Below are 21575 nucleotides of genomic sequence, written 5' to 3'. Positions count from 1 at the left end.
CCACTGCCCCCATATCTTGAGGGTGGCCGCCACCACCGGGCTCGTGGTATACCTCGTGGGGGGGGAGCGGCCATGGTGCCGTTACTAGGGCCCCCAGGCTTGTGTTGCCACAGGACGCCCTCTCCATTCGTTTCCAAGCTGCCCCCTCCCCTTCCATCATCCACTTGCGCACCATTGACACATTTGCCGCCCAGTAGTACCCCGAGAGATTGGGCAGTGCCAGCCCTCCACTGTCCCTACTCCGCTCCAAAAAGACCCTCCTCACCCTTGGGGTGCCATGCGCCCACACGTAGCTCATGATGCTACTCGTCACCTTTTTGAAGAAGGCCCTAGGGAGGAAGATGGGCAAGCACTGAAATAAAAACAAGAACCTTGGGAGGACCGTCATTTTGATTGACTGCACCCTCCCCGCCAGCGACAACGGTACCATGTCCCACCTCTTAAATTCCTCCTCCATCTGTTCCACCAGCCTGGAAAAGTTCAACTTGTGGAGGGTCCCCCAGTTCCTTGCCACCTGCACCCCTAAGTACCTAAAGCTCTTTCCTGCTCGCTTGAAGGGGAGTCTCCCAATACCCTCTCCCTGGTCCCCCGGGTGTATCACAAAAACCTCGCTTTTGCCCAAATTTAGTTTGTACCCCGAAAAGTCCCCAAACTCTGCTAATAGTTCCATTATCTCCGGCATTCCCCCTTCTGGGTCTGCCACGTACAGCAGTAGATCATCCGCATACAGCGATACTCGATGTTCCTCCCCTCCCCTAGTCAGTCCTCTCCACCCCCCTGAACCCCTCAGTGCCATCGCCAACGGTTCAATCGCCAGTGCGAAAAGTAGGGGGGATAGGGGACATCCCTGCCTGGTCCCTCGGTGGAGCCCGAAATACTCCGACCTCCTCCCGTTTGTCACTACACTCGCCGTCGGGGCCGAGTAGAGCAACTTCACCCACTTAATAAACCCTTCCCCAAACCCAAACCGTTCCAACGTCTCCCACAGGTACTCCCACTCCACCCTATCGAATGCCTTCTCCGCGTCCAGCGCTACCAGTATCTCAGCCTCCCCCTCCACTGCCGGCATCATAATTACATTCAGCAATCTCCGCACGTTCGTGTTGAGCTGCCGCCCCTTCACGAACCCCGTCTGGTCCTCATGGATTATCCCTGGCACACAATCCTCTATTCTAGCTGCCAGGATCTTTGCCAGCAACTTGGCATCCACGTTCAGAAGCGAGATAGGCCTGTAGGACCCGCACTGCACGGGGTCTTTATCCCGCTTCAATATCAGGGAGATCAGAGCCTGCGACATTGTCGGGGGCAGAACCCCCTCCTCTCGCGCCTCATTAAAGGCTCGTACCAGTACCGGTCCCACCAAGTCCACATTTTTCTTATAGAATTCCACCGGGAACCCATCTGGCCCCGGCGCCTTCCCCGCTTGCATCTGACCTATTCCCTTGACTAGCTCCTCTAGCCCTATTGGCGCCCCCAGCCCTTCTACCAGCCCCTCCTGGACCCTTGGGAACCTCAATTTGTTTAGGAAGTCCTCCATTCCCCCTCTCCTCGTCGGCGGCTCAGACCGATACAACTCCTTGTAAAAATCCCTGAAGACCCCGTTCACTTCTTGCCCCTTCTGCACTACCTTCCCGCCCCTCTCCTTCACTCCCCCAATCTCCCTAGCCGCATCTCGTTTGCGAAGCTGGTGTGCCAGCATCCTGCTCGCCTTTTCCCCATACTCATAGACCGCGCCCTGTGCCCTTCTCCACTGCGTCTCTGCCTTCCTGGTGGTCAGCAGGTCGAACTTGACCTGCAGGCTGCGCCGTTCTCCCAGCAGCCCCTCCTCTGGTGCCTCCGCATATCTCCTATCCACTTCCAATAGCTCCCCCACCAGCCTCTCCCTCTCCTGCCTCTCCTTTCTTTCTCTGTGCGCCCTTATGGAGATCAGCTCTCCCCTGATCACTGCCTTCAGGGCCTCCCAGACCATCCCCACCTGCACCTCACCCGTGTCATTCAAGTCCAGATAGCTCTCAATGCTCTTCCGGACCCTTTTACACACCTCGTCGTCCGCTAACAGCCCCACATCCAGCCGCCACAGCGGGCGCTGGTCCCGCGCCTCCCCCATTTCCACATCCACCCAATGCGGTGCATGATCAGAGATCGCAATGGCCGAGTACTCAGCTTCCCGTACCCTCGGGATCAGCCCCCTGCTCAACACGAAGAAATCGATTCTGGAGTACACTCTATGGACGTGGGAGAAAAAGGAATACTCCCTCGCCCTCGGCCTACCAAACCTCCATGGGTCTACTCCTCCCATCTGCTCCATGTACCCCCTCAGCACTTCTGCCGCTGCCGGCCTCCTATTGGTCCTTGAGCTCGATCTGTCTAGCCCGGGGTCCAGCACTGTGTTAAAGTCCCCCCCCCCATGATCAAGCCCCCTGCCTCCAGTCCCGGAATGAGGCCCAATAGGCGCCTCATAAAACCCGCGTCATCCCAGTTCGGGGCATATACGTTGACCATCACCACTTTCTCCCCCTGCAGCTTACCCTTCACCATCACATACCTACCCTCCTTATCCGCCACCACCTCCTCCGCCACGAACGACACCCTCTTTCCCACCAGAATCGCCACCCCCCCCGGTTCTTTGCGTCCAATCCAGAGTGGAACACCTGTCCCACCCACCCCCTTCTCAGGCGAACCTGGTCCACTACCTTCAAATGGGTCTCCTGTAACATTGCTACATCAGCCTTCAGTCCCTTCAGGTGTGAGAATACCCTTGATCTCTTGACCGGCCCATTCAACCCCCTCACGTTCCAAGTGATCAGCCGGGTCGCGGGACGACCCGCCCCCTTCCCCTGCCGATTAGCCATGTCCTGTTCCCTGCTCGCCCCGGGTCGACCCTCCCCTTCTGACCCGCTCCCCATGGCGATGTCCCCCTCCCCCCACCTCTCCAGTCCTCCACTTCCCGTTTCTGGTCTTTTCAGCAGCAACCCGGTGTCCCTCCCTAACCCCCCTCCCCCCCCCCCCCCCCCCCCCCAGGCTAGGACCCCTCCTAGCCGCGATGTACCCTCCATCGTACTCCCGTAAGTCAGCTGGTTCACGCTGACCCGGCTGCTCCTGCCACACTCCGACTCCCCCCGGCTCGGGGGGGGGGGGGGGGGGCCTCCCCCCCCTTGCCACTCCTTCCTGGCCCCGCTCCAGCGCGGGAAAGGTCGCCATTGCTAGCCACGCCCCGCACTCCTCCCCTCCCCCCTCCTCTGCCCCGCGCGCGGGAAAACAGAGGAAAGCCCGCGCTTTCGCCCTGCCACACCCCACCCCGCCATCTTCAGTTCCACCCCCGTCCCCGTCCATGCCTGTAAAAGAACCCCCCCTAGGGGCCCATATCCCCGATCTGCTCTCCCCCCCCGTCCCACCTCCCCAACTTAACATTATAAATAACAGATAAATAACAAATAACAATGTACTTAACAGTCGCCCTCTACCAAACAGCATAAATAACCATAAATAACCATGAATAACCACAATAACAATAACTAAGGGAAGTTGGCAAAGGGGGAAAAAACATCAGAAGAAAAACCACAGCAAGAGTTCAAAATCCAAACAAAGAATTCAGCTGAAAGTACCCGAGCGGCTACGGCCGCCAAGTATCCCCTGGGTCTAATTCGAGTCCAGTTTCTCTTCCTGTACAAAGGCCCACGCCTCCTCTGGGGACTCAAAATAGTGGTGTTGGTTCCTGTAGGTGACCCACAAGCGCGCTGGCTGCAGCATTCCGAACCTGATCCGTTTTGCATGTAGCACCGCCTTCGTCCGGTTGTACCGGGCCCGCCGCTTTGCCACCTCCGCACTCCAGTCCTGGTAGACCCTCACCGTCGAATTCTCCCACTTGCTGCTCCTTTCCCTCTTGGCCCACTCCAGCACTCTCTCACGGTCGCTGAGTCGCTGGAACCGCACCAGCACCGCCCTCGGGGGCTCATTTGCTCTTGGCCTCCTAGCCATGACCCTGTAGGCCTCTTCCAGCTCCAGGGGCGAAGGGACGGCCCCTGCCCCCATCAGGGAGCTCAGCATTTCTGCTACATATCCCGGGAGGTCTGACCCCTCCAGGCCTTCTGCCAGGCCCAAGATCCTCAGGTTCTTCCGCCTCATTCGGGTATCCAGCTCCTCAAAACGGCTCTGCCATTTCAGGTGGAGTGCCTCGTGCACCTCTACCTTTCCCACGAGGACCGTGGCCTCCTCCTCCCTCACAGTCATCTCCTGTTGCAGCTCCCGAATCGACGCCTCTTGGGTCGCCTGGGCTCCCATCAGCCTGGTGGTCGTCGCATTCATTGACTCCAAGAGCTCCATTTTCAGCTCCGTAAAGAAGCGCAGGAGAGCGGCCTGCTGCTCCTCCGCCCATTTCCTCCATTCCTCGGGTGCGCCACCGGCCGCCATTTTGGTCTTCTTCCCCCGCTTTTTTTTGGGAGCTGCTGTTGCTTTCTTTACCACCCCACTCCGGGTACCGACCATAAAGTTGGTCTGGTTCTCTTCAGGGAGCCTTCCCCCACCGGGATTTGTCCTTACAGCGCCGTTGGGGCCCTCCAATCGGCCCGAAAACACCTTTGTAGCAGGAGCAGCCAAACGTGCGACTTAGCTGGTCATAGCCGCAACCGGAAGTCAAAAGTTTATTATTCATGCACCACATTAAACCAATGAGAACTGTATTCTGAACTGCAGCCAACCTTAGTGAAAACTCCTGGACAGAGTTTAGCTATTTTGAGATGATATTCACATTACTGTAGACTACAAATGTCTCAATTTAGTGAGTTGTTGTTCCTCATCTTCTGCCACTGAATTCATTTATGTGAAATGTAATTGACTCCAAAGTTTTAACTTGCCGCAAGCAGAAATTAGTTTTTCATGTTTTGTTTCTTTTTTACTTAAAATCTTTCCATTGAAATATAATTTGTTTCCCCGTTCTGTTTTCTAGGACTAGGAAGGATAGTTTGGAAAGTGAAAGTTCTGCTGCTATTGTTCCTCATGAATTGATCCGCACCAGGCAGCTGGAGAGTGTACATCTTAAATTCAACCAGGAATCTGGAACTCTTATTCCACTATCACTGAGGTGAACAGTTATTGAGTTTTATGAAAAAACTGAAATCCAGAAAGTGTGTGAATCTTATTTGAACGAGTAATGAGCAGGATCAAAGGGAATATCTGAAATAAACAAAAGTAGTAAAATATTATCATGCTGAGGTTCAAACAAGGTATTTGAAATGAAAAAAAAATGAAAATCGCTTATTGTCATGAGTAGGCTTCAATGAAGTTACTGTGAAAAGCCCCTTTTCCCACAGGCTGGGAAAATCTAATTCCTATTTGTAGAGTAACTAAGCAAAGATTTTCCAATCTATGTGAACTCAGACAAGGTATGTTGCATAGGGCAGTCCAGCAACATAAAAGGGAAAGTAAATGGCATTTGCAAGGAATAGGTGGGGAAAAATATCAAGTTTGAGCACTGGAAGTACATAACAGATCATCATCTGAGAAAGATTAAAGTTTCAGCTATATAGTCCTTTCACACAGCTCCCAACACATTAATGTTCTTTCTCTGTTTGCTGCCAATTGACAGGTTTTGCATTTACAGAATTTTCCATATTTTCTTTTACAGTCTAGTAATCAGGCTAATATGCTACTTCATGAAGCACACTAACACATTTTGTCTTTCAATGAAGCGATAAGAGAATCCTTTTAATTAGCCGTAGCACTTCCTGTTGTATAATGGATTGGAAGGTTTGTTGGTGTCACTGCTACTCTTTCACAGAATATTAATAGTGGTGTAAACCTATTTTTAAAAAAGCACACTAATACAATTGGCTGATAATCACTGGATGACCAATTTAACTTTATTTCTATCACTTGGAGAGGAACGAGAGACATGGTAATTAGGTATAATTACAAAGAGGTAAGCTTCATTTTAATTCAGATTTCATTTTGAAATGCAAGAATTATAAGGATTGAAATCATGCAGGTTATTATAATAAGGGAACTTCGTTATGAGATTAGTTTCTTCTCTATTTTAACAAAAGTGTTAACAATTTGATATAATGTTTGTCTGACATTTTGTGGCCCAGTCTTGCTTCATTGGATTTTGTTGGGATTTTCATAATACTTACATGCAAGTCATAATGCCACAAAATCCATGAAAGTTCTGCACTTCTGGGTATCTGCTGACCCAAGACATTGCTGTACTCTGCTTTTATCCCAAAATTGAGTTAGAATTTTAATACCTATGCATGCTGTTATGATCCCAGCTGATGTTAACGCTGGACAAGTCAGATCCCAGAATGAAACCTGACTTGGTCGATCCTAACTTTGTCTTGCTTGAGAAAACCAGTGGAGGTCAATTCCTGAACACATTCACAAGAAATCTTCCAATGTGCTTTTAACATAAAGAATAAAACATTTTTTTAAACAAGAAAAATGAACTAAGTTACACTAGACAAAGGTTTGGAAAGATTTCAATGCAAATAATAATTTAATCTCACACTGTTCCTTTTATCTCAGCCTGACAGACCCAAAATCCCCAGTGAAGTTTTACAACAATCTCAACACCAAGGCTTGGGCGGGCTCCGTTTCAAACCGTTTTCTTTTGGCGGACTTCTGACCATCCATGAGATGCTCTTCCTCAATTGGTATCTCTTCCCGAGACACCCAAAAACCATACTCTGAGTCACCATTAGTTTAACTTCAAAGCAAACAAATTAGTTTCCTAAACAGTTCCCCAGCAGTCTGCAGGATTTCTTCCTAAAGAATTTTACACTTTCTGCCTGCGCTCTCTGATTTGCACATACTAACTGACTGAACTGCCCTTCTCTCTTTTCCTGTGTGTCTGGACACTTGTTACTAGGCAACAGCACAGTTTTTCTACTTTTTGCTTTTGTTTTTACTTCACAAGGTGCGTTAGTAGGAGGGTCTGGGCTTCTGTGATTGGGACGCCACTGATCTCTCGCTACACAGGTGTTTTGGCAAACGGAGCTCCTCTGTGTACAAAATGGGACTATGTGTGGCCTTGGCTGCACGATCCCCACTGAGGCCACTTATTTAACATAAGTGCCGTTTTATAGCCATGTGTTTCTCGCCGCTTCAAGTGCCGGGAAACATGCGGCTAAACACGTTCGCTATGGGACTTTGTTCCCATTTAGTTGAATCGCGCCCAAAATATTTTACTATAATACAATACTCCTGCACTCCACCTATATCTTCACAAATGTACACAGATTTTTAAGGATAACGCAAGTTACAGAATATATCTTATACTTTATCAGCAAGTACACAGTCCCTATAAATCATCAGGCCAACTGCGGTCAGACACACCCCATTCTGAAACTAAGTGTCAGACACCACCCAATACGGCTTCTGTGGATTTCTCATCAAATCCCCCTCCCCCAGATGCTTTCACACTGTGAGCCAAGTGGTCTCACTGGATCTCTGATTTCCAGATGTGTGTTTCTAAACTTCACTCTCAAAAAGACAGGTCTTAGATTCGTCCAAATGATGCTTTCTCTCAGATGCTTTATCACGGATCCACTTCCAGGATTTCAGTCTCTCTTGTCAGAATTCTTCTGCCCTGGATTGCCACATGCATTCAAGCTTCCATAGAACACCACTGCTTCATAGGCAATACTAAGGTCACCAATTTTAGGATTACTTCAGATGTCTGGCTTCTCGCTAGCCAACGTCACCGGGACTGCACCTTTCAGCTCTTTCTTTAACTGGGAGTCTTTTTGTGCCCCTTTCTTTAACTTCAGGGAACAGTACCTTGTTCAATTTCCAGTTCCTTTTGTCCCTTTCACTTCAGTCTTCCTGGGGCTTCTCTTTTATTCCCTGATTGCTAGAACTACCACCCTCTAGCTCCTGGGACTTGCTTTCATCTCATTACTCTAATGTTCTGCTCTGCTTCCAGAAGTGTCTGTGAGATCTTCCTCTCCAGTTACCTAGTTCCAACTGGCAGCTTAAACAAAACTCAAAAGGTCCTTCTAACATGAAGTGGCCCCTGGTTGCTCAGCCACAGCCTAGTCATTCTTTAAGCTCTGTTTGTTTTCACGCCGTGAACCCATTTCAAGGTAGATATAATTTGAAATCAAACCAAAACCCCTCTACATGCAAATCCCTTTGTTTAACATCTAACTACAGTTTTAGCCCTTTCTTACACAGAAGCAGACAATTAAACTAATCTAAATCTATACCTTATTTCTTAACATCCAACAATACAAATATAGATTACTTTAAACTCCTGTGTCCTGACAAAATTCATGTATACATCTAGACCCCAGACTTGCTGGCAGCCAACTTACAAAAAAACTCTAAATGAAACTAGATCTAGGTTTCACCTTTCTTTTTTTTTAAATTTAGAGTACCCAATTATTTTTTTCCAATTAAGGGACAATTAGGCATGGCCAATCCATCTAACCTGCACATCTTTTGGGTTGTGGGGGTGAAACCCACACAGACACGGGGAGAATGTACAAACTCCCCATGGACAATGACAATGACCCAGGGCCAGGATTTGAACCCGGGTCCTCAGCGCCGTAGTCCCAGTGCTAACCACTGTGCCCCCATGCTGCCCTCTGATTTCACCTTTCTTAACATACAGATATGAAATATAAATTAAACATGTTGTTCCCAACAATGCTCCGTACTATATTGTTTTCAGATTTAAGTGTTGAATTTTTAAATTAAAATTCCGGCAAGTTCAAACAAATTGCACTGTAGCAATGTTTAGGTTAACTGTTCTGTAGTTTCTCAGCGCATTATACTGTGATGTTGAAAGTTCTAGCATCATACTGTAATAATGGTACTCAAACATCAAATACCTTTCTCACTGCAATACAATACTAAAAAACACAAACAGTTTTATTTAAAATTAATATTTTGCCATGACATCTAGTTGTTCCATCTGTTTTTAATTTTAAATTTTACTTTTCTCTACCTAATATTCCCAACCACAGGAAGCAAAATGTTCAATCATTTAACTTCCTGGGTTTACTTCGAATTCCCACTCACCCCTTGGAGAAGGAAGAAATTTTTCTTTTTAAAAGGATTTTTTTTGGATGGAGGTTGGCCTTTAATGTAAAGGTTGAGCCGGGAGGTCTGTGCATTTGTCATTGGCTCCCAATGCCTGACAGCTCATCTACAGCACTCAAAAGAATTAATGCAGAGACCTGTTTTCCAGTCTGGAGGAAAATAGGTCAGTGTGTTTGTGTGAATGCTCAGCAGTTGTTTGAACTTAGGAAACATATCTATTTGAAAACAACGTAATGCTATAAGAAATATGCTTGTTCTTTTAGAGGTAGATTGTTACATGGAAGGCACTTTACTTACAAAAGCATCACAGGAGATACGGCAATCACATTCGTTTCTACTGGCGTTGAAGGAGCATTTGCTACAGAGGAACACCCATATGCAGCTCATGGTCCATGGCTACAGGTGGGTATCTGCTGTTATTGCCTTGACTTCATTTTGCTCAGCATTGTATGGGCAACTGATTCACCAATTGCTAGCATACTTGCAGCACCAAAGAGATAAATTTATATCTCTTTGAAAAGGTAAAAACCATCAACCATATTCTTAATTATGTTTATGCAAGCACAATGGTAAGGAATATTCAAGTTAAGAATCTTAAAATCTATAGAACCACATCAAAAGTTTTCTAAAATTCTTTGCTTTGTATATTTCGGAAGGGACATTCAAAGACTAGTTCTTGTACCTATATTCCCCTTACACCAAAATGCTGTTGTGACTTTTTATTGTAAAACTTAGTTCAAGTGGCTCGATTTAAGCAAGTATAAACAAAGCAATGTTCAATTACCAAAAAAAAAAGTCTTCACAAATCATATTTTTACAGTCCTAATCTTCTACCCTATGATTCCCGGCTTAGGTCACTGTCTGTGAGGAGTCTGCACGTTCTCCCGTGTCTTCGTGGGTTTGCTCTGGGAGCTCCGGTTTTCTCCACAGTCCAAAGACGTGCAGGTTAGGTGGATTGGCCATGATAAATTGCCTTTAGTGCCCAAAAAAAAAAGGTTAAGAGAGGTTATTGGGTTACGGGGATAGGGTGGAAGTGAGGGCTTAAGTGGGTCGGTGCAGACTCGATGGGCTGAATGGCCTCCTGCACTTTATGTTCCATATGGCAGCACCTAAGATACGACAACATATTCTGACCGTTGAGGGATTCTATTGTTTTGGATTTTGTCTTTTGTTTTCAGGATGATGGCTGAGGATTACAACTCCCATAATGTCTCTGGCTCCAGTGCAGGGTGCTGCAGGGAAACATAGGAAATAGGAGTAGAAGTAGACCACATGGTCTATCAACCCTGCTCCACCATTCATAAGAACATAAGAACTAGGAGCAGGAGTAGGCCATCTGGCCCTTCGAGCCTGCTCCGCCATTCAATGTGATCATGGCTGATCTTTTGTGGACTCAGCTCCACTTTCCGGCCCGAACACCATAACCCTTAATCCTTTTATTCTTCAAAAAACTATCTACCGTTACCTTAAAAACATTTAATGAAGGAGCCTCAACTGCTTCACTGGGCAAGGAATTCCATTGATTCACAACCCTTTGGGTGAAGAAGTTCCTCCTAAACTCAGTCCTAAATCTACTTCCCCTTATTTTGAGGCTATGCCCCCTCATTCTGCTTTCACCCACCAGTGGAAACAACTTGCCCGCATCTATCCTATCTATTCCCTTCATCATTTTATATGTTTCTATAAGATCCCCGCATCCTTCTAAATTCCAATGAGTACAGTCCCAGTTAATTCAACCTCTCGTCGTAATCCAACCCCTTCAACTCTGGGATTAACCTAGTGAATCTCCTCTGCGCGCCCCCCCCCAGTGCCACTATGTCCTTTCTCAAGTAAGGAGACCAAAACTGAACACAATACTCCAGGTGTGGCCTCACTAACACCTTATACAATTGCAGCATAACCTCCCTAGTCTTAAACTCCATCCCTCTAGCAATGAAGGACAAAATTCCATTCGCTTTCTTAATCACCTGTTGCACCTGTAAACCAACTTTCTGTGACTCATGCACGAGCACACCCAGGTCTCTGCACAGCAGCATGCTTTAATATTTTATCATTGAAATAATAATCCCGTTTGCTGTTGTTCCTACCAAAATGATTAACCTCACATTTGTCAACATTGTATTCCATCTGCCAGACCCTAGCCCATTGACTTAACCTATCTAAATCCCTCTGCAGACTTCCAGTATCCTCTGCACTTTTCGCTTTACCACTTATCTTAGTGTCATCTGAGGGCAGCACGGTGGCCTAGTGGTTAGCACAACCGCCTCACGGCGCTGAGGTCCCAGGTTCGATCCCGGCTCTGGGTCACTGTCCGTGTGGAGTTTGCACATTCTCCCCGTGTCTGCGTGGGTTTCGCCCCCACAACCCAAAAATGTGCAGAGTAGGTGGATTGGCCACACTAAATTGCCCCTTAATTGGAAAAAATAATTGGGTAAAAAAAAAAAAAAAAAATCTTAGTGTCATCTGCAAACTTGGACACATTGCCCTTAGTCCCCAACTCCAAATGATCTATGTAAATTGTGAACAATTGTGGGCCCAACACGGATCCCTGAGGGACATCACTAGCTACTGATTGCCAACCAGAGAAAAACCCATGAATCCCCACTCTTTGCTTTCTATTAATTAACCAATCCTCTATCCATGCTACTACTTTACCCTTCATGCCATGCATCTTTATCTTGTGCAGCAACCTTTGTGTGGCACCTTGTCAAAGACTTTCTGGAAATCCAGATATACCACATCCATTGGCTCCCCGTTATCTACTGCACTGGTAATGTCCTCAAAAAATTCCACTAAATTAGTTAGGCACGACCTGCCCTTTATGAACCCATGCTGCGTCTGCCCAATGGGACAATTTCTATTCAGATGCCTCGCTATTTCTTCCTTGATGATGGATTCCAGCATCTTCCCTACTACTGAAGTTAAGCTCACTGGCCTATAATTACCCGCTCTCTGCCTACCTCCTTTTTTAAATAGTGGTGTCATGTTTGCTAATTTCCAATCCACCGGGACCACCCCAGAGTCTAGTGAATTTTGGTAAATTATCACTAGCGCATTTGCAATTTCCCTAGCCATCTCTTTTAGCACTCTGGGATGCATTCCATCAGGGCCAGGAGACTTGTCCACCTTTAGCCCCATTAGCTTGCCCACCACTACCTCCTTAGTGATAACAATTCTCTCGAGGTCCTCACCTGTCATAGCCTCATTTCTATCAGTCACTGGCATGTTATTTGTGTCTTCCATTGTGAAGACTGACCCAAAAAACCTGTTCAGTTCCTCAGCCATTTCCTCATCTCCCATTATTAAAACTCCCTTCTCATCCTCTAAAGGACCAATATTTACCGTAGCCACTCTTTTTTGGTTTATATATTTGTAGAAACTCTTACTGTCTGTTTTTATATTCTGAGCAAGTTTACTCTCATAATCTATCTTACCCTTCTTTATAGCTTTTTTAGTAGCTTTCTGTTGCCCCCTAAAGATTTCCCAGTCCTCTAGTCTCCCACTAATGTTTGCCACTTTGTATGCTTTTTCCTTCATTTTGATACTCTCCCTTATTTCCTTAGATATCCACGGTCGATTTTCCCTCTTTCTACCGTCCTTCCTTTTTGTTGGTATAAACCTTTGCTGAGCACTTGAATAATCGCTTGGAAGGTTCTCCACTGTTCCTCAACTGATCCACCATAAAGTATTTGCTCCCAGTCTACCTTAGCTAGTTCTTCTCTCATCCCATTGTAATCTCCTTTGTTTAAGCACAAAACACTAGTATTTGATTTTACCTTCTCACCATACATCTGTATTTTAAATTCCACCATATTGTGATCGCTCCCAAGAGGATCCCTAACAATGAGATCATGAATAAATCCTGTCTCATTACACAGGACAAGATCTAGGACCGCTTGTTCCCTCGTAGGTTCAATATGATCATGGCTGACCTTGGGCTTCAACTCCATTTTCCCACATGCTCCCCATATCCCTTAATTCCCTGAGAGACCAAAAACCTTTCTGTCCCAGCCTTAAAAGTATTCGGTGTTGGAGCATCCACAACCCTCTGGGATAGCTAATACCAAAGATTCACAACCCATTGAGTGAAGAAATGTCTCTTTGTCTCAGTCCTAAATCATATGCTCCTTATCCTGAGACTGTGCTCCGATGCTTTGGATCAGACTTGTCTCGCCCGGGACCTGTGAAGCCCCTCTGTTTGGTTTCCTGAGCGATTGTTGAAAATGTCAGTAAGAAGGGTCAGTGAGGTTGAAGATATCTGCCAAGGACTGCACATCCAATCACAGCCTGCTTCGCTTCCCACATTTCATGCTGATAGGCAAGCAGTCTTTGGTAGTGACACAACTGGGAGGCGGGAACTGTTCCAAAGTATAGACAGTAGTGCAGTGTGGCACATACTGTCAGACAGTGATTTGAAAGGCTGCAAGGTGAGCATTGGGTGGGGAAGTTTGAGCTAGAGTCCAATTGTCTGACAACTCACTGCAGGCAGAAGCAAGAAGGCTCCATGCACAGTTGGAGCTGCTGATGAAGGAAATGAAAAGCTACATTCTCAAAGGAGAGGAACTGAAATCTCTCCGTTAGGAGAAAAGAGTTTAACAGATTTTTGTGACTCACGGTGGTCACTGATGTCTGGGTGGGTTGCTGAGAAAATGTGTGGGATGTGCTGTGGCTGTGTCTGCCTTTTAATATGCAATTTGTGCTGTGTTCTACCATAATTTTCCTGTTCATTCATATTTATCTTATGTTAGTTCTGGGTGTTAGCGTATAAGATGGTTAGTATTGACTGTTTGTTTTGTGGACTTTGGACAGTTAAAATTCTTCTGTTTGTGTACAAACAAGGACTCTTGTGGTTTTATTCTCTAGTAAACACCTGTGATTTCAAACTCTGTACACTTTACAAAAAAGGTTACTGGTCCCTAACTGGTTTGTAATAATGTGTTTGTAGGAACTTGTTCATTTCCATTTTTACAACAGAAATTTAATGTTACTTGATCCTAAACAACTCTTATCATTAGAAATTGATTACGGAATGAGATCATTAAGGTCATTGCAGCTGTGCCAGTGGTAATGATAAGCTTTAATGCTTTTCCTTTCTATATTCTTCCTTAATAAATTAAAATAAATTTCCTTTTGAATTAGTGTCTGCCTCAGCGTATACTATGTCAAAAAATGTTTTTTGTTCCTAACCTCCGCTGTAATCATCTAGTGTTAATTATACAAATGGCTGTTGAGGCAGAAGCAATAACAATTTAAAGAGAGATGACAAGGAGAGCGCGCACACTTCCAATGGGTAGAGATGAAAAATTGGGAGTATGCCCTCTGGGCTATTTGTGCTCATAAAAGTTAGTTCAAGAACAAATGAGCTTCCTGGGATATGGTTCCTTGTGCTAAATCTCTTAGCTGGAAATGGTGCAATATAATGGACTTGCTTATTCTATTTCATACACATCCAAAGTAAATTGCACCTGCTTGTGTTTCTGCTCGTTTCATTAGTTAGGATTGTCCACGAAAGACAGTTCAGTTTAATACCATACCCCAGCTTTTACTCCACAACCTGATTGAGGCATAGAAGATTATGAGAGGCATGGACAGGGTGTTTAGGGAGCAGCTGTTCCCCTTAGTTGATGGGTTAGTTACGAGGGGATACAAGTTCAAAGCCCCTAAACTCATACTTTAACTTTTCTAACCGCAGGAAGTCGTACAGGTCACCCAATCATGCTGCTACCCACGGTGGCGATGCCGACCGCCACTCCAGCAAAATTCTTCAGAGAGGCAAAGGCCATAACATTGGCCTTCCTCCTCTCCATGAGTTCCGGATTCTCTGAAACCCCAATTATCACCACCATAGGGTCCGTGTCCTCTCCCTCCTCCAATATCCTGGCTAAGACCGCAAACACACCCGCCCAGAATCTTCCCAATTTTTCACAACCCCAAAGCATGTGTGCATGATTCGCTGGCCCCCGCCCATACCTCTCACACTCACCTGCTACTCCCTGAAATAACCCACTCATTCTCGACCGGGTCATATGCACCCTGTGCGCCACCTTAAACTGTATCAGGCTCATCCTTGCACAAGAAGAGGTCCCGTTTACCTTTCGCAGTGCCTCACTCCATACTCCCCAATAGATCTCCATTCCCAACTCCGCTTCCCATTTCTCCTTGATCTTCACCACCCGCTCGCCTCCCTGCTACCCAGCCCCTTATATATATCCCCTATTCTTCCCTCCCCTTCCACATCCGGAAGCAGCAGTAGCTCCAGCAGGGTGTATCTGGCAAGCTAGGGACCCCTTCCAGGCCTTTCGTGCAAAGTCCCTAACCTGTAGATACCTGAACTCACTACCCCTCGGCAGCACTACCCTCTCTCCCTTAGCTCCTCCAGACTGGCGAACCCTTCCTCCAAATACAAATCCCTCACCTTGACCAGCCCCACTTCCCTCCACCTCCTGTATACACTATCTCTGTACTTCTTTAAATAACTTTTTTTTAAATTTAGAGTATCCAATTTTTTTTTCCAATTAAGGGGCAATTTAGCGTGGCCAATCCACCTACCCTGCACATCTTTGGGTTGTGGGGGTGAAACCCACGCAGCCACGGGGAGAATGTGCAAACTCCACACGGACAGTGACTCAGGGCCGGGATTCAAACCTGGGTCCTCAGCGCCGTAGTCCCAGTGCTAGCCACTGCCCCACGTGCCGCCCCAATCAATCTCTGTACTTAACCAAACTCCCATATCCTTGGTATCATCCTGGTAAAGATCCCCTGAACCCCTTCCAGGATCTTGACATCTTCCTTAAAGTTGTCACCCAGAGTTGGAACAATCGTCTATCTGAGGCCTAATCTGTGATTTATTAAACGTTTAGCAGGACTGCTTTGTTTTTGTATTTATGAAGTCATGCTTTCTTACCTGCAGTCATCAAGGATTTGTGAATATTTGTCCACTCAAAATATGATAATTGAGAATAAATTGCCTCTCAATGTCATTTCTTCTGAAGTAGTCCATTTCATACACATCCAAAGTAAATTATATCTGCTGTGTTTCTGCTTGTTTCATTAGTTAGGATTGTCCACACAATCCACCACATTGTTTTGGTAGCAACTGAGGCAGCCCCATTGCCGGTGGCAGGATCTTCTGGCCCTGCCATTGTCAACGGGATTTCCCTTTGAATGTCGCCCTCGTCGCTGGAAAACCTGCGGTGAGTGTGCGCCTTCTGCAAAGATCCCCCAGCGTGAATGGTTGGAAAATACCAGCCTATGTATCTGAAACAGATTTTTAAAAAAAAGTTTCTTGTTATTCTGTAGTTCAAATAACTTAGAACCTCAAATAAGATTTTACAGCATCTGTTATATTACAACTGTACTTACATGGTCCTGTAAACCAAATGCATGTTTATGGAGAACATTTGCTCCCAGTGAATAATTTGCTCTCCTACTGCAGGCATTAAACATCGGAACAGGAGTAGGCCATTCAGCCTCTTGAGCCTGTCCCGCCATTCAATAAGATCATGGCTGATCTGTGACCTAACTCCATATACCTACTTTTGGCCCGTATCCATTAATATCTTTGCTTAACAAAAACCTATCTATCTCAGATTTAAAATTAACAATCAAACTAGCTTCAACTGCTGTTTGTGAGAGAGAATTCCAAACCTCTACCACCCTTTGAGTGAAGAAGTGCTTCCTAACATCTCTCCTGAACGATTTTGCCCTAAATTTTAGGCTATGCCCCTTAGTTTTAGAATCTCCAACCAGTGGTTTGTCTTTATCTGCCCTGTCTTTCCTTGTAAATACCTTGAATACTTCAATCACGTCAGTGCTTAACCTTCTAAATTCTAGGGAAAACAGATCTAATTTGAGTAATTTCTCTTCATAACTCAACCCATGTAATCCAGGTATCATTTTTGTAAACCTACATTGCACTCCCACCAAGGCCAAAATATCCGTCCTATGGTGTGGTGCCTAGAACTCCTAGAACTGCTCACAGTACTCCGTGGGGTCTAACCAAGGTTTTGTACAGCTGCAGCTTAACCCCATGCCTTTATACTCCAATCCTCTAGATATAGAAGCTAGCATTCCATTAGTCTTTTTGATTGATTGCTGCACTTGTTCCTGGCATTTTAAGGACCTATGCGCCTGAACCCCCAAGTCTCTTTGGACATCCACTGTACCTAACCTCTTTCCATTTAGAAAGTACACTGCTCTATCCTTTTTTGGTCCAAAATGAATCATCTCACATTTGCTTACATTAAATTCCATCTGCCACAATTTTGCCCATTCAACTAGTTTGTCATCTCCTTGAAACTTTATGCTATCATCTAGGCTGCTTTTGATTCCACCCAACAGTGTCATCAACAATTTGGATATAGCACTTTCTCTGCCATCATCCAAGTCATTAATGAATAGTGTGGAGAATTGAGGCCTCAACACAGATCCCTGTAGTACACCACTAGTCACCTTCCGCCAATTAGGCCAATTACCCATTACTCCCTCTCTCTGTCGCCAGCCACTCATCCAATTTCCTAACCATGTCAATAATTTGCCCTCAATTCTGTGGACTTCCACCTTAGTTTCTATAAAATATTTTTCATTAATTTTGCTATTATAATAACATAGCAAAGAACATCACACAATACTAAAGAGAAATCTACAGAATGATCTACGAGAAGAAGAAAAATAAGAACATAGACAGGTAAAGATACGGGCCCCTAACTGTGCAAGCCCCCCCCCCCCCCCCCCCCCCCCCCCCCCCCCCCCCCGCCTCCCCACAATGATCGTTCACTGCAAACGTGTTCTATTAATTTTATCCATGTTGCCTCCTGGTATTAAAACATACCAGGGGGCCTAGGGAAGGTAATACTCCTCTGGTAAAGCTAGTGTATAGATCAGTGGATGAGAAGTGCCACGAGAGAGTGCAGCTGGAGCAAGGAAGTTTTAGTGCGCCATAGAAATGAAAACTGAAAACGAAATGAAAATCACTTATTGTCACGATTAGGCTTCAATGAAGTTACCGTGAAAAGTCCCTAGTCGCCACATTCCGGCGCCTGTCCGGGGAGGCTGGTACGGGAATCGAACCGTGCTGCTGGCCTGCCTTGGTCTGCAAAGCCAGCGATTTAGCCGAGTGAGCTAGACCAGCCCCAACCCATAGGTGAAGATGCCGGAGAGCAAGGTGGCTACGCTACCTGCCCAGTGGTCGACGGAGTACCTGGTGGATTTTTTTGAACAACAAATTCCAGCAAACGAAGAAAGAGGCTTTGGAGGATTTGGCCAGGGTGGCAGAGCTGCTTAGAGCTGTGATTGAGCGAGTGGAGCAGAGGCAGGAGGCTCAGGACCTGGCGATCCAGAAGTTGGAGGAGGTGGTGGGAGAGCCTGAGGAAAAGCTGGCCTCGCTGGACACTGAGTTGGGAATGGTATTGCACAGCCAGAAGAGGCTGAGAGAGAAATTGGATAACCTTAAGAACTACTCTTGGAGGCAGAATTTGAGGATCAAAGAACAATACAGCAAAGGAACAGGCTCTTCGGCACTCCAAGCCTGTACCGGTCATGATACCACCCTTGGGCAAAACCCTCAGCACTTCCTTGGGCCTTATCGCTCTATACCCATCCTATCCATGTACTTGTCGAGATGTCTATTTTTCTTTTCCAATTGAGTGGCAATTTAGCGTGGCCAATCCACCTAACCAGCACATCTTTGGGTTGTGGGGGTGAAACCCACACAGACACGGGGAGAATGCAAACTCCACACGGACAGTTACTCGGGGCCGTGATTCAAACCCGGGTCCTCAGCCCAGTAGTCCCAGTGCTAGCCACTGCGCCACGTTGCGATGCCTTTTGAACGCCATTAATTTATTTGCTTCCACAAACTCCCCTGGCAACGCGTTCCAGGCACTCTCCACCCTCTGTGTAAAAGGCCTGCCTCGCACATCTCCTCTAAACTTTGCCCAACAGACTTTAAACCTATACCCCCTGGTAACTGACCCCTCTGTCCTGAGAAAGAGTGCCTGCCATCCACTCTATCCATGCCCCTCATAATCTTGTAGATCTCTGTCAGGTCACCCCTCAACTCCGTCGTTCTAATGAAAACAGTCCGAGTCTATTCAGTCTCTCTCCGCATAGCTAACACCCTCCAGACCAGGCAGCATCCTGGCAAACCTGTTCTGCCTCCACATCCTTCTGGTGGTGTGACGATCAGAATTGTGCGCAATATTCCAAGTGCAGCCGTACCAAGGTTCTATAGAACTGCAGCATGACTTGCCAGTTTTTATACTCGATGTCCCGTCTAATGAAGGAAAGCATTCCGTATGCTTTCATGACTACCTTGACCACTTGTGTTGCCACTTTCAAAGATCTGTGGACCTGCATACCCAGATCTCTGACTTTGTATATTCCAAAGAGTTTTACCATTTACTGTATATTTCCCCTCTATGTTAGATCTACCGAAGTGCATTACCTCACATTTGTCTGGATTGAACTCCATTTGCCATTTCTCTGCCCAAGTCACCAACCTATCTATGTCCTGCTGTATCCTCTGACAATCCTCACACTATCTGTCACTCCACCAACCTTGGTGTCATCCGCGAATTTACTAATCAGACCAGCTGCAATTTCCTCCAAAACACCACTAGTCACAACCTTCCATTCAGAAAAACACCCTTCTACTGCTACCCTTTGCCTCTGTGACCGAGCCAGTTCTGTATCCAGTTTGCCACCTCACCTCAGGTCCCGTGTAACTTCACCTTTTGTACCAGTCTGCCATGAGGCACCTTGTCAAAGGCTTTACTGAAGTCCATGTAAACAACATCCACCGCTGTCCCCTCATCAATCATCGTCTGGATGCCTGAGGGTATCGAGGGGGTGGAGGCCGGCAAGTATATTTTGTACAAAATAACAATCAAGTAATAGCATGAAAGAAGATTGTTCCTTTAACTCCATTGGGAAATAAATATTTTATGAATATTTATAAATGGTTTCTTTTTTATATGATGAGCATACTGGAGAGGTTGATGGGGGATGGGACATTCCACCGGCCCCTTGAGGTGGATCGGGCACACGACGCTGAGGAAGAGACCACAGGTGGGGGAGCCGCCGAGGTTGATGGTGGTGAGGCTGCATCCATTTTTGGACAAGGAAAAAATTCTGAAATGGGAGGGGCAAACCAAGAAATGCACCTGGGAAGGGAGTGAACTGCAGGACATCCAGAAGCTGGGCGCGGAGCTGGCGAAGCAGAGAGCCAGTACAACCGGATAAAGGCTGCCCTCTTTAAGAAGCCATGATGTGGAGATGCTGGCGTTGGACTGGGGTGAGCACAGTAAGAAGTCTTACAACACCAGGTTAAAGTCCAACAGGTTTGTTTCAAACACGAGCTTTCGGAACTGTGAATCACCTGAGGAAGGAGCTGCGCTCTGAAAGCTCGTGTTTGAAACAAACCTGTTGGATTTTAACCTGGTGTTGTAAGACTTCTTACTGTGCTCTTTAAGAAGGGAGTGAAGTTTGGGGTTTTGTACCCTGCCCACTTGTGGATGACATATCAGAAGCAGGAGTTTTATTTTCACTCACCAGAGGAGGTGATGGACTTTATGAAGGACCATGGACTGGGAGGAGTGTGAAGACATTGAATTTTGGAGAGGAACTTTGTGTTCATTGTAGTGTATGCAGTGGGCAGTTCGGGGTGGGTTTCGATGGAGAAGTTGATTGTGAGTGTGCCTTTTGTTTCTCTTTGTTTGTTGTTGATTGTGGGGGAGGAGTGGGCTGGAGGGATGAGGGTGAATCAGAGGCCTTGGACAGGGGCCATCATGCTAGTTGAGCAGGCTAGTTGACGGGAGTTAAGTGATGGGTTACCAAGAGGAATGTAGAAGGGGTGAGGGGAATGGGGTTGGTTCTTTGTTGGGGGGGATGGTTGGTGTGGCGCAGTTGGCAAGGGAGAGATGGCGGGGGGCATCCGCGGGCAGGCCTGGAGGGATGCGGGCCGGGGCTAGCTTAAAAAGGGGTATGGCTAATTGAGGGTGTTATAAAACTCTACTGGGAACCCATCCGGCCCTGGGGCCTTCCTGTCTGCGGGGGCTGGGGAGTTGAGGGGGTTCATGGTGTGCACGGAGAGTGGGTGGGGGACCCATTGAGGTTTGGGAGGCCGAGGATGACCCATTGAGGTTTGGGAGGCCGAGGGTGAAGGAGTTATCACGTACACTGGGTGTACTCCCGGATTGATGTTTTCCATGATGGACAAGAGCTGCTGGCGGGTGTGGCCAACTCGGGGTACTCGTTGATTGTGGTTTCTGATCACGCGCCACAGTGAGTGGATTTGCGGGTTATTCAGGGGGAGACTCAACGCTGCAGTAAAGGTTAGATGAGGGGCTACTGGTGGACGAAATGGCGTGCGAGCAGGTGAGGACTGCCATCCGGGGTTACATAGAATTTAATGACACGGGGGAGGTCACAGCCGCCACACTGTGGGAGGCACTCAAGGCGGTAGTCAGGGGGAATTTATTTTGATTCATACGCGCATGGAGAGGGTGGAACGGGAGAAGGCAAGGATGGTATATAGA

General features: G+C 46.7%; 1 protein-coding gene across 4 annotated transcripts in view; it reads left to right on the top strand.

The window, feature by feature from the left end:
* sufu (suppressor of fused homolog (Drosophila)) overlaps nucleotides 1-21575 on the top strand; it is a 157283-nt gene that overhangs the window by 114506 nt on the left and 21202 nt on the right. For all 4 annotated transcript variants that reach the window (XM_038821666.1, XM_038821665.1, XM_038821667.1 and 1 more), the window contains 2 exons: nucleotides 4946-5080; nucleotides 9303-9441. In XM_038821666.1, the coding sequence (XP_038677594.1) occupies nucleotides 4946-5080; nucleotides 9303-9441 (274 nt within the window). The remainder of the gene's footprint in view (nucleotides 1-4945; nucleotides 5081-9302; nucleotides 9442-21575) is intronic.

The sequence above is a fragment of the Scyliorhinus canicula genome, chromosome 16 (genome assembly GCF_902713615.1).
Source record: "Scyliorhinus canicula chromosome 16, sScyCan1.1, whole genome shotgun sequence".
NCBI classification, from domain to species: domain Eukaryota; kingdom Metazoa; phylum Chordata; class Chondrichthyes; order Carcharhiniformes; family Scyliorhinidae; genus Scyliorhinus; species Scyliorhinus canicula.
Note: the sequence above shows the minus strand (reverse complement) of the source record. Positions and strands in the feature narration are given on the sequence as shown.